The sequence below is a fragment of the Rhinoraja longicauda genome, chromosome 18 (genome assembly GCF_053455715.1).
Source record: "Rhinoraja longicauda isolate Sanriku21f chromosome 18, sRhiLon1.1, whole genome shotgun sequence".
Taxonomy (NCBI): Eukaryota; Metazoa; Chordata; class Chondrichthyes; order Rajiformes; family Arhynchobatidae; genus Rhinoraja; species Rhinoraja longicauda.
This window is the reverse complement of record NC_135970.1, coordinates 19,280,672-19,297,757: the sequence shown is the minus strand read 5'-3', so window position 1 is coordinate 19,297,757 and position 17,086 is coordinate 19,280,672. Positions and strand designations below refer to the sequence as shown.

Sequence of the window (17,086 nt, the reverse complement as noted above, 5' to 3'; positions counted from 1 at the left end):
TGGGATTGCTCACCAACATAAATTTTGCCCATGGTTTTGTAGCTGAAAACTCCTGATGTTGCATTGAATGAAACCAAATAAACTGTAGATTAAAACAAAGATTTTCGAAAGCTTTAATTTTTTCCATGTTTTTCCATTTCTTCACAGGTGGATGGATGATGACTTGATTCAGGACATTACAAGAAAACTGATCGGTGAAAGACCAAACACCTACACCTATACTAAAGCCATGGCAGAATATGTTGTGCAGCAAGAATGTGGCAGCTTAAATGTTGCCATTGTTAGACCTTCCATTGTGGGAGCCAGCTGGAAGGAACCATTTCCTGTAGGTTTGGGAATAAATCATTTAAAACTTTAGACAAAAGTAACAATAATTTAAATGAGTGCCTTTTAACTTTATTCACATTTAGTGGCCATCAAACCACGGTGCTTTGATTTTTGGGATGAAGGCATTGACCCACAAGGAGTAACATTTGTCTATATTCACTGCAACTTAGGAGTATGGGAGGCGAACTTAATGAGGCACATGATGTGAATGACAGAATAGATGCTAATAAGCTGTTTCCTCTTGCTGGAATATCTAGAATTAGACAATAGACAATAGACAATAGGTGCAGGAGTAGGCCATTCAGCCCTTCGAGCCAGCACCGCCATTCAATGCGATCATGGCTGATCACTATCAATCAGTACCCCGTTCCTGCCTTCTCCCCATACCCCCTCACTCCGCTATCCTTAAGAGCTCTATCCAGCTCTCTCTTGAAAGCATCCAACGAACTGGCCTCCACTGCCTTCTGAGGCAGAGAATTCCACACCTTCACCACCCTCTGACTGAAAAAGTTCTTCCTCATCTCCGTTCTAAATGGCCTACCCCTTATTCTCAAACTGTGGCCCCTTGTTCTGGACTCCCCCAACATTGGGAACATGTTATCTGCCTCTAATGTGTCTAATCCCCTAGAAGGCATAGTCTCAGGATACAAGAATCAGCCACTCAGAAATCGGATGTGGGGAAGACTCTATGTCTTAATAGTGTCCTACCTCAGGTCAGGAGATTGCCATTATTTGATTATGTTGAAGAATGTTACTGTTTCATGTTTTGGGGCCTGAAGAACATAAGGAGACCTGGTGTAAAATATGCACGACATGGGAATGACCATGTAACTGCCTCCTGCTTGAGTAGGTAACCAATTTGCTTGGTTAAACAGATATGTGTTAAGGGACATCCTGAAAAGGAGATGGGTAGAAAAGTGGAGAAGGAGCATCCTAGAGCTTGTGTAGGAAGGAACTGCAGATTGTCGTTTGTACCAAAGAAAGACACACAAAATGCTGGAGTGACTCATCGGGCCAGGCAGCCTCTTTGGAGAAAAGGAATAGATGACATTTCAGGTCAGAACTCTTCTTCAGACTATTGGTCAGACTGTTGACAGCATGGCTGCCAATGGGAGAGTGCAGAAACGTAGGAGGTGGCAGTCATGGAGTAAAGATTACCTTTGTGAAGCTGCAGAACCCCTCTGACCTCATTCAGTGTTCCCACAAATGCACATCTCTAAAGCATAGCTTGGCCCAATTCTTAGTATTAGATTTAGGATTTTATCACAAAGGAAGCAGGTGTGCCTAGAGTTGTAATTTATAAATCTACAGCTCCATTACATCCCAAGGTGCAAATCATTGAGAGTGAGTTGTCTGGGCTTGGTGGGACACATTACAACAAATTCACACATTTAATGACTGCAGTGTGTGCAGCATTGCTGCCAGTTTTTTAAAAGTTTAATGGAATCCAAAATGACAATGACTAACAATACTATCTGAGCTAATGGCGCCTTGGTTCTTCTTAAAGACGCAAAGTGCTGGAGTAACTTAGCAGGCCAGGCAGCGTCTCTGGAGAAAAGGGATGGGTGATGTTTTGGGTCAGGACCCTTCAGACTGAAAGTAGGGGGTGTTGGGGAGAGGGGTGAAGAGCTGGAGGTTAGAAAAGACCAGGACCAATCTGGGCTCGCCACAAATTACCTTAGGCAGGGTGGTGCCCTGGTAGGCCCATCGTTGTCTCGGGAAGGTATGATCACAAGAGGGATACAATGTGGAGAACTGTGGAACTGGAACTAGGGGGGGGGTGGGGAGTTACTTAAAATGAGAGATTTCAATGTACATACCATTGGGTTGTAAACTACCCAAACAAAATATGAGACACTGTTCCTCTTGTTGGTCCACGCTTTGTTGGTTACGGACTGTTTCCATTGTTTATTGATACCATATGGAATTGTGAGTGCTTGTTATGATCCGAATGTTCTTTTCTGGTGGTGTCGCATTTCACTACATGATGTTCACTCTACTTTAGAGCTAGGATCCTGGTGATTTTTTCATTAATTCTTCATGGGTTGTGGACGATCTATACATAATGTCCATCCCCAATTTCCTCCTGAACGGTGTTCCTTGCTTAGATTATTTCAGAGGGATGTTAAGAATCGACTATTTTGTTGGGTCTGAAGTCTCATCGCAGGTTGCGTAAGAATGAGAAATTTGTTCTATGTAGGGCATCATTAATGAATTTCTATACCAATCCAGTAGTTTTGTCACCTTTATATATATATTTTTTAATTTTCTTAATCAATATTTTAGTAGATATTTTATGTTATTGTTAAGTATGAAAATTCTATAAATGGTTAGTGTATTTTTATGCCATTATCTTCTGTCTTTTGCAACCAGGGCTGGATTGACAATTTCAATGGACCAAGCGGACTCTTCATTGCCGTAAGTCATCTTAGGTTACATCTGTTCTTAGGTAGTCGGATTGGCTGCATGAAAAACACTATACTCAGCATTGTGTTTAGTTGCAAAGTAAAGTGCTCATCTTCTATAACACAATACCCTATTAGCTAATTCTGATACGTGATATCCATTGCAGTACGTCATCTACATTATTGGTACTACTTCATGTTGATCACCAGATTTTGCAAGTTGCGATCTATTTGCCATCCAGTGGATCTTAAGTGTTTAGCGATATGACCCGTTTGTGTCCCATAAAAGTCACTGTGTGTTGGTGCAATGAAATGACACTAGGAAGTGCTGGAAGTTTGACTGCAATTAACTAATGGAATATAAAATTAATCCATAATACTTTGCCTATTAGATTTGGACGATCGTCAATTTAATTATGAAATTGATTTGGTCATCTATATTTCTTTGTGCATATCTAGGCAAGTTTCCTGCTTCTGTTTTCTTAATGTTTAGCAAATTTGCAGATGATACTAAGCTGGGGGGTAGTGTGAATTGTGAGGAAGATGCAATAAGGCTGCAGGGTGACTTGGACAGGTGGTGTGAGTGGGCGGATACATGGCAGATGCAGTTTAATGTAGATAAGTGTGAGGTTATTCACTTTGGAAGTAAGAATAGAAAGGCAGATTATTATCTGAATGGTGTCAAGTTAGGAGGAGGGGGAGTTCAACGAGATCTGGGTGTCCTAGTGCATCAGTCAATGAAAGGAAGCATGCAGGTACAGCAGGCAGTGAAGAAAGCCAATGGAATGTTGGCCGTTGAGTATAGGAGCAAAGAGGTCCTTCTACAGTTGTACCGGGCCCTGGTGAGACCGCACCTGGAGTACTGTGTGCAGTTTTGGTCTCCAAATTTGAGGAAGGATATTCTTGCTATGGAGGGCGTGCAGCGTAGGTTCACTAGGTTAATTCCCGGAATGGCGGGACTGTCGTATGTTGAAAGGCTGGAGCGATTGGGCTTGTATACACTGGAATTTAGAAGGATGAGGGGGGATCTTATTGAAACATATAAGATAATTAGGGGATTGGACACATTAGAGGCAGGAAACATGTTCCCAATGTTGGGGAGTCCAGAACAAGGGGCCACAGTTTAAGAATAAGGGGTAGGCCATTTAGAACGGAGATGAGGAAGAACTTTTTCAGTCAGAGAGTGGTGAAGGTGTGGAATTCTCTGCCTCAGAAGGCAGTGGAGGCCAGTTCGTTGGATACTTTCAAGAGAGAGCTGGATAGAGCTCTTAAGGATAGCGGAGTGAGGGGGTATGGGGAGAAGGCAGGAACGGGGTACTGATTGAGAGTGATCAGCCATGATCGCATTGAATGGCGGTGCTGGCTCGAAGGGCTGAATGGCCTACTCCTGCACCTATTGTCTATTGTCTATTGTCTATTTCCTGCACTCAGTTTAATGCTGCAGCTTTCGGGATGCTGACAAAGGATGTCAGCATCCACCCACCATTCTTTGGAGCATTGTGAGCAGTTTTGGGCCCCACATCTGAGGAAAGATGTGCTGCCATTTGAGAAGGTCCAGAGGCGGTTTAAGAGAATGATCCCAGGAATGTTTGAGTTAACATATGATGAGTGTTTGACGGCACTGGCTGTATTTTAGAAGGATGAGGGGGGACCTTATTGAAACTTACCGAATAGTGAAAGGCCTGAATAGAGTGAATATGGAGAGGATGTTTCCACTCGTGGGAGAGTCTAGGAACAGAAGCTATAGCCTCAGAATAAAAGATCTTAGACAGATAAGGAGAAATTTCTTTAGTCAGAGGATGGTGAATCTGTGGAATTCATTGCCACAGACGGCTGTGGAGGCCAGTCAATGGATATTATTAAGGTGGAGATTGACAGATTCTTGATTAGTAAGGGTGTTAGGGGTTATGGGGAGAATAAGGTTGAGAGGGAAAGATAGATCAGCCACAATTAAATGGCAGAGCAGACATGAAGGACGGAATGACCAATTCTGCTCCTAAAACATATGAACTGTTCCAGCATTTCATTTTGGGGATGATCATTGCATCTTGGCCAGGATCAACCTTGGCCTGATCATGGGCATTGAGCATTAGTTGGTCTTGCTTGGTCTAGTCCAGGTTTGGTAGAACAAGCAGCAAAAAAAATAATGGTCTAAACTTTCTTCAATTTTCTCTTTAGTTCTTTGAAACAGAAACATTCAAAATTCTTCCAATGCAATCTTGGGTTCTACCACAGCCCAATTCATTTGTCCTGAGAGAGTCTGTGATTAAATATTTAATAATTTGTAACACAAATGCCAACTTTTCGCCGAGCATACAAGTGTACTTGTGTGCTTACACCTCGGTGCCTCATCTGCCAAGGACATTCACCAGAATAATACCAGGAATTGTAAGCTTGTCTTATATGGAGAGTTTGGGTTGGCTGGGCCTTTTTCTTTGCAGTGTAGAGGACTGACGCGTGACCTTTTTGAGATGTACAAGATCATAAGGGGCATGGATGAAGTCTTTTTCCCTGGATGGAGAATTCTAAAACTAGAGTGTCCATATCTGTAATGTTGATAGAGGAAGCTATAGAAGGGAATATAATTATGATTTTTTTCAGTGATTTGAACAGATAGTAAGAGTCCACAGGGATATGGCAAATGCAGACAAATGCGACTAGCCCAATATGCTAATTTGGTCAGCCCGACAAGGTAGGTGAACGTCCTGTTTCTGTGCTGTACAGCTCTATGACTCTGACACATGTAAGGGAATTATGCGAAGCTACCAATATGGATTATACTTGCGTGGACAGCCACTTATGTTACCCACGCAAGCTTTTTATTTTTCAACAAGGCAGTTCTCGGATGTAAACTGCAGCATGCTGTTGTCATTTGCTGTTGTGAGTTGTAATACTATTGCAAAATTCTTTAAAATTTGCGCTCATCCATATCTATTGGGTTTGTCTTGCAGGCTGGTAAAGGAATCCTGCGTACAATGAGAGCAGCGAACAGTGCTGTGGCAGACCTGATCCCAGTGGATGTGGTTATAAATATGACTCTGGCGGCTGCATGGTACTCGGGAGTTCATAGGTACAGCAGGTGACTCCTCTAAATTTAAGAGGCTGTTGCACATTTAACACGGCAGGGAATTCTTAAGAGAGCACTTATTGAAGGGAGAATAAGACTGATACTCGAAGAATGAGATAGGACCTCTGAGATCCAAAGGTCTAGAAAGGGTCATAGGGTCATACAGTGTGGAAAGAGGCCCTTCGGCCCAACTTGCCCACACCGACCACCATCTCCCATCTACACGTCTCACCTGCCTGCTTTTAGCCCATATCCCTCTAAACCGATCATGTGTAATTGTTTCTTAAACATTGCGATAGTACCTGCCTCGACTACCTCCTCTGGCAGCTCATTCCGTACATCCACCACCCTTTGTGTAAATAAAAAAATGCTCTTTCAACTGATTGGATCAGGTCTAGTTTAAATATTTAATTTTCATCCTTAGTTCACCAACCTTTGAGATAAAGACCTATGTTCCAACTTTATTTACATTTTGTGCCTATCCACTTGTATTTGTTAAATGTTTACAACAGCCTACTTATGAGTTTGAGACAAAATTCTTCACGCAATCCAGAATGGCTTTCTATTTCTTGATAAAATCTACTATTCCTTCAGCAATGTAACTCCATCATAGAATTGTTGCTTTGCAATGAAAATTTCACAAGTACGGTACCGGGTAGCCATTGGTCATTCCTTTTGACAAATCTTTATACTAAGTCCTGGATAAGGTTTCGATTGTGACTAAAAGTATTTTTTTTGGAACAGTGTTGTTTGCTGCATACAAATTAAATGTTTTAATTTTCCTCTTCAGGCCAAGAAATATATTGGTTTACAACTGTACTACTGGTGGCACCAATCCTTTCCACTGGGGTGAAGTTGGTATGAAAAGTAACCTATTATCTACATAAATGTTAACTGCCTGCATTATAGTTTGGTATAATACTTGCTTTGTGGTAAACAGTGAAATGTGGCATCAGAATAATCAACTGCATGCAGCAGCGATCTGAATATTTCTGATCAAAGTGAAGGAAAGGGAGCTACCTGAAAGTGTCCATGTCTTGGTACTTTTGCACGGGTAGTTTTCCTGCATGACTTGGAAGATTTGTGACCCATGGAGTTAAATTACACAGGGAGATTATTTGATGGCTCAGTTGTCTTCTGGCCATTTGCCTGCACGGCACTGCTGCCTACAAAAAGATCACCGCTATAGCTTAAGTAATATAATGTTGAAAAATACAATGCGTTCTTAATTTGCAGTGAGTAAAATCATAAATGTTAAGTTTCAATTTAATATTCTTCCACTTATAACCAAGTGCAATTTTGGCATGGAAAGTCTCTCAAATTTATCACCTCGTGGGCCAGATGTATCCTAGAGTAGCCTTTCATGCGTTTTGCTGCTTCCAGCTTGATTACTTTGTTTTAAACTTTACTTCAATGCACACAAAGTTTTGCAGATGACATTTTCTTTTACATGAACTTCCCATGCTGCATTTCAAAGTGAATGAAATTCCAACCCAGCTAAGTCTGTGTCCCAAAGTAATTGACTGTGGTCCAGGAATAAAATAGACGTTTGTAACAAAGGTTGCAATCATCTTAGCTCTATTTAATTTAAAGCTCATTAGACTTTCTCAGTCGGTGGCAACCCAGTTAGATCCTAATCTCCCCAACCTTTCAAATTAAATACATTTTATCTTTCTTTGGTAAGCTGCATTGTTAAAAGTAAATTGTGTAAACAGGGCGAGTTTGAAATGGGTGTTGTCAAGCTGAGAACATTTAACTTGAAATGAAGACTGTACTTACCTGGATATTTTCTTTTTGAGTGCTTTCAGTAAGCACATCTTTAAAACTGTTGAGGTTGGGTATATTCATTTACATTTGGAGGTGAAAGTTGGTTTTGTGGAGCTTCAAGCTATTGTCAAGGTTGGTTTGATTAAATTCTAAAATGTTTCATAAAGTGCCTTAAAATACATTGAACAGCCAAGATATCTGAGTTGGCTGTTAAAGGAGTAAAATATGAACTCCTAAAATACATTTTTAAAGGCTTTATCAATGCAGATTTGTATCCTAACATTTTTCACTGCACCACAATGTGATTACTTCTCTACACCAGCAGCACAAGCACTTTAACGCAGACAAAAATTTAATTTGCTCTAAAAATGCTGATTCATTATTTGTTTTGTATTACTAGTGAAGATCAATGTCCCCTCTAAAGTAACCAGAGGGAATAACCGGTCAATAAGCAGATTCCCTTTATAACTCATACAGTGCCCTCCATAATGCTTGGGACAAACATTTGATGTTTGTGGCATCATTTATTTATTTATTTGCCTCTGTACTCAACAATTTGAGATTTGTAATAGAAAACAATCATGTGGTTAAAGTGCACATTGTCAGATTTTATTAAAGGGTATTTTTATACATTTTGGTTTCACCATGTAGAAATTACAGCTGTGTGTATACATAGTCCCCAATTTCAGGGCACCATAATGTTTGGGGCACATGGCTTCACAGGTGTTTGTAATTGTTCAGATATGTTTAAATGCCTCCTTAATGCAGGTATAAGAGAGCTCTCAGCAGCTAGTCTTTCCTCCAGTCTTTCCATCACCGTTGGAAACTTTTATTGCTGTTTATCAACATGAGGACCAAAGTTGTGCCAATGAAAGCCAAAGAAAGCATTATGAGACTGATGAACAAGAATAAAACTGTGAGAGACATCAGCCAAAATCAACTGTTTGGAACATCATTAAGAAGAAAAAGAGCACTGGTGAGCTTACTAATCGCAAAGGGACTGGCAGGCCAAGGAAGACCTCCACAGCTGATGACAGAAGAATTCTCTATAATAAAGAAAAATCCCCAAATACCTGTCCAACAGATCAGAAACACTCTTCAGGAGTCAGGTGTGGATTTGTCAATAACCACTGTCCGCAGAAGACTTCATGAACAGAAATACGGAGGCTACACTGCAAGATGCAAACCACTGGTTAGCTGCAAAAATAGGATGGCCAGGTTACAGTTTGCCAAGAATTACTTAAAAAAGCAACCACAGTTCTGGAAAAAGGTCTTGATGAGACGAAGATTAACTTATATCAAAGTGATGGCAAGAGCAAAGTATGGAGGAGAGAAGGAACTGCCCAAGATCCAAAGCATACCGCCTCATCTGTGAAACACAGTGGTGGGGGTGTTATGGTCTGGGCTGCTGAAGGTTCTGACTCACTTATCTTCATTGATGTTACAACTGCTGATGGTAGTAGCGTAATGAATTCTGAAGTGTATAGACACATCTTATCTGCTCAAGTTCAAACAAATGCATCAAAACTCATTGGCCAGTGGTTCATTCTACAGCAAGACAATGATCCCAAACATACTGCTAAAGCAACAAAGGAGTTTTTCAAAGCTAAAAAATGGTCAATTCTTGAGTGGCCAAGTCACTCACCTGATCTGAACCCAATTGAGCATGACTTTTATATGCGGAAGAGAAAACTGAAGGGGACTAGCCCCCAAAACAAGCATAAGCTAAATATGGCTGCAATACAGGCCTGGCAGAGCATCACCAGAGAAGACACCCAGCAACTGGTGATGTCCATGAATCGCAGACTTCAAGCAGTTATTGCATGCAAAGGATATGCAACAAAATACTAAACATGAATACAGGTGCTCCTCAACTTACAATGGGGTTATGTTCCAAGAAACCCATCGGAAACCGAAACTATCGTAAGTCGAAATGCATTGAATGCATGTGATCACGTGGCCGGAAGCGATTTGTGGCTCGCTATGGATCCCTGCCATTTGCACCATCGCAAAGTCGAAATATCGTAAGTCGAAGCATCATAAGGTGGGGAGCATCTGTACTTTCATTTACATGACTTTGCTGTGCCCCAAACATTATGGTGCCCTGAAATAGGGGGACTATGTACTGCTGTGATTTCTGCATGGTGAAACCAAAATGTATAAAAATGGCCTTTATTGAAATCTGACAATGTCACTTTAACCATATGTGATTTTTTAATTCTTATAAATCTCAAATTGCGGAGTACAGAGGCAAATAAATAAATGATGGGTCTTTGTCCCAAACATTATGGAGGGCATTGCATGTACATTGCATAAAGCCAACTTTGAAAGGCACTTCCAGTATACCGTTGCTACAATTTAATTTTGTTGTGGTCATTCTGCAGCTGACAGGATTATGTGTTAAAGACATGTTACAAATGGGTGTGTGGTTGGTGCAATCCTTTCCTGTGGTGGTGGAACTGGTGGAATTTTAAAATGTCCTTTTGCCTCCAGGTTGGGTAGTCACTTTGACATTGCAGAGTGTTTTTCTTTGAAAAAATATCAAGACTAGAATATTTTTTTTTTAAGTTGGAGCTGCTTATTTCTGTTTTGGGCCAGATGTTTAGTTTCCAAACTTAACATAAATCAAGTGATAGTACAGCCAGAACCTAATAAAATGGTAATGGATTGCAGGTTAATTACTCAAACTGCTTATCAATTTTCCACGATAATAAAACAAGTATGAGATCAAGAATGCCAATCACTCGCTGAATGGCAAAGCGTGGGCGTTGTGTTAATTGGTCTATAAAATTGCATTGCTAATTTCTGACAATGCCACTTGGGATGACCGAAGTTAAGTAGTGCAGTGGATCTGATGCCTCCTTTACACCTTGTAATCCTTGCTGAGCTTGCTTGAGGTTGTGCATAGATGCAGAAAATCAATATACTATCATGCAACTTTTCTTCTTCAGAATACCATGTAATATCGACTTTCAAGAGGAACCCTCTCGAACAGGCTTTCAGACGGCCCAATGTAAATCTAACCTCCAATCACTTGATCTATCAGTACTGGATTGCTGTAAGCCATAAGGCCCCAGCATTCCTGTACGATGTCTACCTCAGGCTTACTGGAAGAAAACCAAGGTAATGGTGGCTAGCTTTACCCTGTATGCTTAACTGAATCAATAAAAATGTATTCTGTAATTCTCAGCCCTCAATTTATAGTCTTCACCTGGCCATTTAAAGTACAAATGACAGCAACCGGGTGCTTAATTGTAGCAACCATAAATGCTAATTAATTGATGTGGTGTGTGTCACATTTTCCGAAAGAATGTTGTAGAGCTAGAACACTTGCACTTGAAATTGAAATTGCTGATACTTGGAAATGTTGAGAGCTGATGGATATTTAAAGGAAGCTTCAAAGTGTTTACCCACAAACACTCAAATTCCGGTTTCATAATAGGGACATCTAGTGCAGGGTGATGAAGAAGTCACCTGAAAAAGGGAAGTGTCTTCTGTTGCTGTGGGCAAGGAACACTTGTATCTTTAACTTTCACCAGAGTTGGGTCAGTGTAAATGCTCAGGAATTCTCTTTTGCAATGTAACACAAATCTGTTTACCATCATCTGGTAAATCTAAAATGAAGGGCAATTAAGACATCTAAACCGATGCAACTAATCCCCAAGTGCAAAATCTGCATTAAGTTAAAAATCTGCAGATGCTGGAAATTTAAAATAAACTGCTGGAAACGCTCATCAGGTCAGTCAGCATCTGTGGAAAGAAACACGAGTAAACGCTTTGGATGTCTGAGGGTCTTGGAGCTGAAATATTGACCATTTCTCTTTCCACCAATGCTGAGTTCTTCCACCATTTTCAGTTTTCACTTGGAGGACTGACTTTTATTTGAAATTGGAGCAATATTTTATGACTAAAACGTGGAATTTTCCTTTAAACTATTACTATCCCACGAGTATCTGGTATGCTTTGTCCAGAACGACAAGAATACTTATTTTTTCTGCAGAGTATCATGTAAATTTGTCCTTCAAGATGAATCCTTTGGAACGGGCAATGAATTCCAATCCTCTTTTGCACCACTATTGGGTTGCTGTCAGTCATACAGTACCTTCATTGTTGTATGATCCTTTTCTCTTGCTGACTGGTTACAAACCTCCGATAAGAATAGCTCAATGGAGCATAACCTTTGTAACTTGGGAGCTCAGAAATGCTGGCTTTGTTGACATTATTCTTGAAGCTGTTTATCTCTGAATTTGTGCTTGTTGCACTAATATTTAATTGCAATACTTGGTGTAGTGTAAGGGATAAACAGACAATTTCTGAGTCCGGTGATTTATCAAACACAACATTTGGTATCTTCGTCATGCTTTTATATAAGCAAGGCAGTGGAATGCCAAACTTTGGGGTCTGCGACTCAGGGTGAGATCATGTACCCTGTAATTCCCCCGAGTATTGAGTGCTTGCTGCTGACCTCTGCGACTCACTCAGCCAAGGCTACGTTGGAAATAGAATAAGCTCTGATCCTGTGCTTGGTTTGGAGAAGAGGAACCCAAGCCACTCCAGACTATTTTCAAACAGCCGGGTAGTCTTGAGCTATAAAACATGTAAGGTTACCCATCTGACTACTTGGGTACAATTACACCCAATATTTGAGGGTGGAAGAGATAGGGGGCAGTGGGAGGTAAGGGGGGGGGGAGGTGTCTCTTGTAAAAAACAAAGTTTTTAATTGACATATTTACCAAAAACAGAACAATAAAATTCTCACCTGCAGCAGCATAACAGACATGTAAATGCAATACACAGATAATATATAATAAATGAAAATTCAATAAATTACCCTCAATACTATTGCAAAAATATCCCAAAGTCTGTCATGCAACCAAAGACAGCCTGAATATAGTTCAAAGTTGAGGTTACTGTTGTGTCGTGCTTGAGAGCCTGATGGTTGCTGGGAAGAGGCTATTCTTGAAGTAGCAAGGAACTTGCAAGAAATGCAGAGCTCAACAGCAAGTGTGTCCAAAATATGGCTGTGAAATTCAATCATAGGGTTGAGGCAGCTCCGTCAGAGGAAAGAGCAAACTTGTGCAGCACCTACTACAATTACGTTTGAAGTTAGGATATCACATTTCCCAACATCTCATGATTCCACGGAGAACAAATTGGTTAACGTGAGTTCTGAGTCAGGGGAGAGCCCAAGGTAAAACTGTTCTACAGATAATGCATTTTAATTCTGTGTTAGCATCTCAGCTGAACTATTGCCTACATTGATGGCCATCCAGTGCTGCTTTTGTAGACAAAAAATGGCAGTACACATATCAATTAAAAATTAAGCTAGGTTTACCAACAATTTCTTTCCATCAATATACCTTCCTTTTCTGTTTTGATTTTAGAGTCATACGGTGTGGAAACAGGCCCTTTGGCCCAACTTGCCGACACTGACCAATAAGTCCCATCTACACTAGTCCCCCATGCCTGCATTTGGCCCATATCCCTCTAAACCTGTCCAATCCATGTACCAATTTTGTGACCAATCAACTTCTACTTTAATAAATGAATAACTGAAATTTGTGTACCCAACATGTTTAAAAAGTGAAAATCTAGTTTTTAACTTTTTAGCGGTACCGTCACACAAAAAGCACTGGCCCCATTTAATCTTATTGCTTGATTCATTCATCTTAAACATTTTTTTAACCTGAACATGAGACAACCCCTGATTTGTGGCTGTTTGTGTAACGAAAATTCATCCTTGCATAATGCACAAATCATTCACCACAAATTTGAAAAATAGAATAAAATTTGCACTCGTGGAATTTATATGGGGAGGGTGGGGAAATGAATAAATCAACGCAATTTTTTTTCTCCAACTCGTGTTTTTTGACGCATGCAACTATGACACGGTTTACCATTATGGAAAATCATGACCATTTTCTAGGAAGCCAATCCCCTGTATAACACTGAGGTCACCTGAAGTGAAAACTGACATTTCTAAATTAGCTCAATTGAAACCTTTGCACCATGCTGACACCATTTAAAATGGTTGATGTAATACTCCCACTCTTCTGAATGTTCACAGGATCAATGCACTTGCGACTCATTCATCTTCCACTTATCATTAGACATGTTGACAGACTCTTGAACTAATTCCATGCTAAGCAGGCCACGATGAAAATGTTTAGCAGCAGTTGCCATGTAGACCAGGTCGGTCTGTAATCGAAGTGTGACGGTCAGACTACTGCAGTGTCGGGAAAGGTGTGCAGACCAAATCCTGAAACCAGTCCGATTCCTCCTCTTGGGAAGAAGGTGGATTTTGAGGAAAGATGGTATTACACGGGCTAAGGTGGCCTTTGAATCTTAGATAAAGGATGTTGAGTGATGGATAAATCAACTTCTGAGTGCTTGTGAACTAACCTGTTTTAGGTTGAGGGGCAAATGCAGGAATGTGAGTGGGCAGGAAGAAAGTGATTATTCTCTGGAGTGAAAGTGTGTTTAAAAACTGACATAACACACCAGGCAAGCAAATTAGTTGTATGAGTGGCATAAGTGTTCATAGTTAATGCAGTGTTCTGAAGTTGAGTGGGTGGGGGAGGGGAGATGTTCTGAGATATTCTGTGTTTCAACCACAGCTCCTGCCACAAAATGATAGAATTTACATTCCTTTCCCTTGGAGCATGTCATATGCTAACTTTCATCTGTGCATTTTTTAAATTGCCATCTCTTTTTCCAAAACAAACTGAGGGCTAATTTAACTTGATCCTGTTGATGCCAGAACAGTCATGTGGGGATGCTGAAATGGCATGGGAATGGAATGCAACAAGTTGGATAATGCTGTTGCTGAATGATGTTGCTGGGTAAATATGTTCAGCACTGACATTATGGACCAAAGGGAAATGAGAGCAATTGCTGACAGATGAGATTAGTTTAGCTTGGAATCATATTCAGCAGACATTGAGTCGAAGGGCCTGCTCCTGCGCTGTACTCTTCCATGTTCTATGTCTTTCAAGGCTTCCTTAGTTTACATGTCATATACGTGACAGCAATGTTCATTGAAAGAATATAGTTCATCGCTTAAAGGGCCTGTTCCATTTCCACGATTTTTAAGGTGACTGCCGGCGACTGTCAAAGTCGTAGCAGATCGCCGAAAACCCATCGTTTTTTTTTTTAACCCTACGACAATGCCTACGACAACCTAGGCGACCCAGTCGTCGCAACCTACGACGTTCACCTACGACAGGGACTACGACAAGCTACGACAACTGAAGTCAACCTACCTCCACCCTCGACAAGCTATGACCCTGTCAGGTCACAACTGATGACAACGGTAGCCATTTCACGTAATTTTGGCGCAAAAATGGGTTTGGGTAGGGTCTCCGATCATTCAGCATCATGATTGCCAGGAAGCAACGTATGATGGCATTGCTCTTACATCAAACGCAAGCCCTGCTGCTTGCAGCGGCCTTCATGCTTAAAATTCCGCAAGACAGAAGGACAAGAAGAATGGGGAAGAAGAAGCCCAAGAAGAGGTCTGTGTGGTTGAAGTCCTTGTCCCTGAAGAGACCCAATGCAGTGCAATGTCAGAATAAATGAAAAGAGTTTGCTTTTCAATGCAGTACAATGCTTGTGTTTGTGTTTGTTTTATTGGTCAAAATAAATGAAATTAAAATATTTGAAAGAGATGCCATGAGAAACTACTCTAAAATACAATAACTTCAAACATCAATCTTTGGTCAAAATGTCCAAAATTTACTTTATTCAAACAAACAAAATTCTTATAAAAGGTGGATCAGCACCGGCGACAACCAAAGTCGTCTGGCGACAACCTACGACAGCGCCCACGACAGGATATGACAAGCTAAGATCATTGGCGTTAAGCCAGCTGTCGCCGAAAATTTTCAAGCAGAGAGAAATTTCCGTGACGACCCGAGAACAGCTATGACTCATTGGAGACTACTCACGACCGTGCCCGCGACACAGCGGCGACCGTGCGGCGACAGCCTAGTCACTGGCAGTCGCCTTCAAAATGGCCGAAGTGGGACAGGCCCTTAACTAACATTGTAGGAGGAAAAGTATTAGTGCAATTTGATCTCCAATTGCTGATAACAACGTTGGTGGACCACCATTCCCAGACTGATTAAGGGTGTCTAATGTAAAGCTGAGGACCGTGAATGATCCCGATGGGCTTTGCCGCAATCATTTCTTTCATGGCCATTCTTACTAACCGATCCAAGATTTATCTAAATTAAATTCTATTAAATTCTTCCCAGCTACTTACTGTAAGCAATTCTAAATTGTGCAGAACTCAAGTGTTGGTAACTTGATAAGCTTGTATCCTACCAGCAAAGACATGAAAAAGAAACCATGATGTAAGAAAGTACGGTGCAGGTGTCCATTGCTGCTAGGATTTTGATTCTTGGTTCCACTGTTGGTCTGTGCAGTATATGCGTAATTAACATGTCTTCCATGAGCCTTCAATCAACATATCTCCAAGAGCAATCAAGTGGGGTACTTCGGTGCTAACTTGGAGAGGGATTTCTTCCTTGTTTCTCCTTGTAGTGTATTTGTGCTGCTACTGCAAGCTAGATTTTCATTAAATACAAAAGAGTCCAGCACAGGATCCAGTGCTTCTGCCCACAATGCCTGTGCTGAACATGATGCCAAGTTAAATTATCTCCTCCATCTGCACATAATCCATATACTTCCTTTCCCTGCCTATCATACCTGTACCTCACCATACTTGTGTATATTACAGTAAATTTGACTTGACTTGGCAATCATTTTTGAATATCAAGTGTACTTGTGTTTGGGTATCATTGGAGTGAGAAAGCTTATTTGAAGTCTGCATCCTTGTATACCAGCTGTTGACCTTATTTGCCACTTAAAAGCAATGGATAAACTGTGTAACATTAGTTGCCAAGATGAACCGATCCTTCTGTAACCTATTGGCTGATACCATTTATCTAGGAGCTAATACTAATTTGCTCTTGGAGCGTTAGAAATAAATCATTGGCAGAAAATTTGGCCTCATGTTCGACACAGATTGTGGGCTGAAGGCCTGTACCTGTGCTGAACTGTTCTATAACAAAACACAAAGTACTGGAATAACTCAGTGAATCGGGCAGCATCTGTGGAAGGAATGGATGGGTATAGATAGGCAGACTGAAGAAAGGTCGTTACCCAAAGCATTGCTTATCTATTCCCACCACAAGTGCTTTCTCACCTGCTGAATTCCTCCAGCACTTTGTGTTTTGCTCAAGATTCCAGCATGTGCAGTTCCTTGTGTATCCCGTACTGTTCTCTATCAGTGGCTGAAGAAGATATAAATGTGGGTTAGTTTTATAATATACCATAGAAACGGGGCCTTTGGGCTCACCAGGTCCTTGCCAACCATTGATCTCCCGATCACACAGTGGCATGTTGGTGGAAACCGGAGCCCCCGGAGGACACCCATGGGTTCACGGGGAGCGCACAAGCTCTACACAGACAGTCCCTGAGGTCAGGATCAAACCTGTGTTTCTGGTGCTATGAGGCA

The 17,086-nt window shown here is 41.0% G+C and overlaps 1 protein-coding gene across 3 annotated transcripts in view; it reads left to right on the top strand.

The window, feature by feature from the left end:
• The window catches only part of far1 (fatty acyl CoA reductase 1), a 161,281-nt gene that overhangs the window by 129,428 nt on the left and 14,767 nt on the right, over positions 1 to 17,086 (top strand). For 2 of the 3 annotated variants that reach the window (XM_078415244.1, XM_078415243.1), the window contains exons 5-9: positions 148 to 325; positions 2,701 to 2,745; positions 5,684 to 5,811; positions 6,590 to 6,657; positions 10,518 to 10,689. In XM_078415244.1, the coding sequence (XP_078271370.1) occupies positions 148 to 325; positions 2,701 to 2,745; positions 5,684 to 5,811; positions 6,590 to 6,657; positions 10,518 to 10,689 (591 nt within the window). The remainder of the gene's footprint in view (positions 1 to 147; positions 326 to 2,700; positions 2,746 to 5,683; positions 5,812 to 6,589; positions 6,658 to 10,517; positions 10,690 to 17,086) is intronic. The other variant, XM_078415245.1, reaches the window with a different exon arrangement.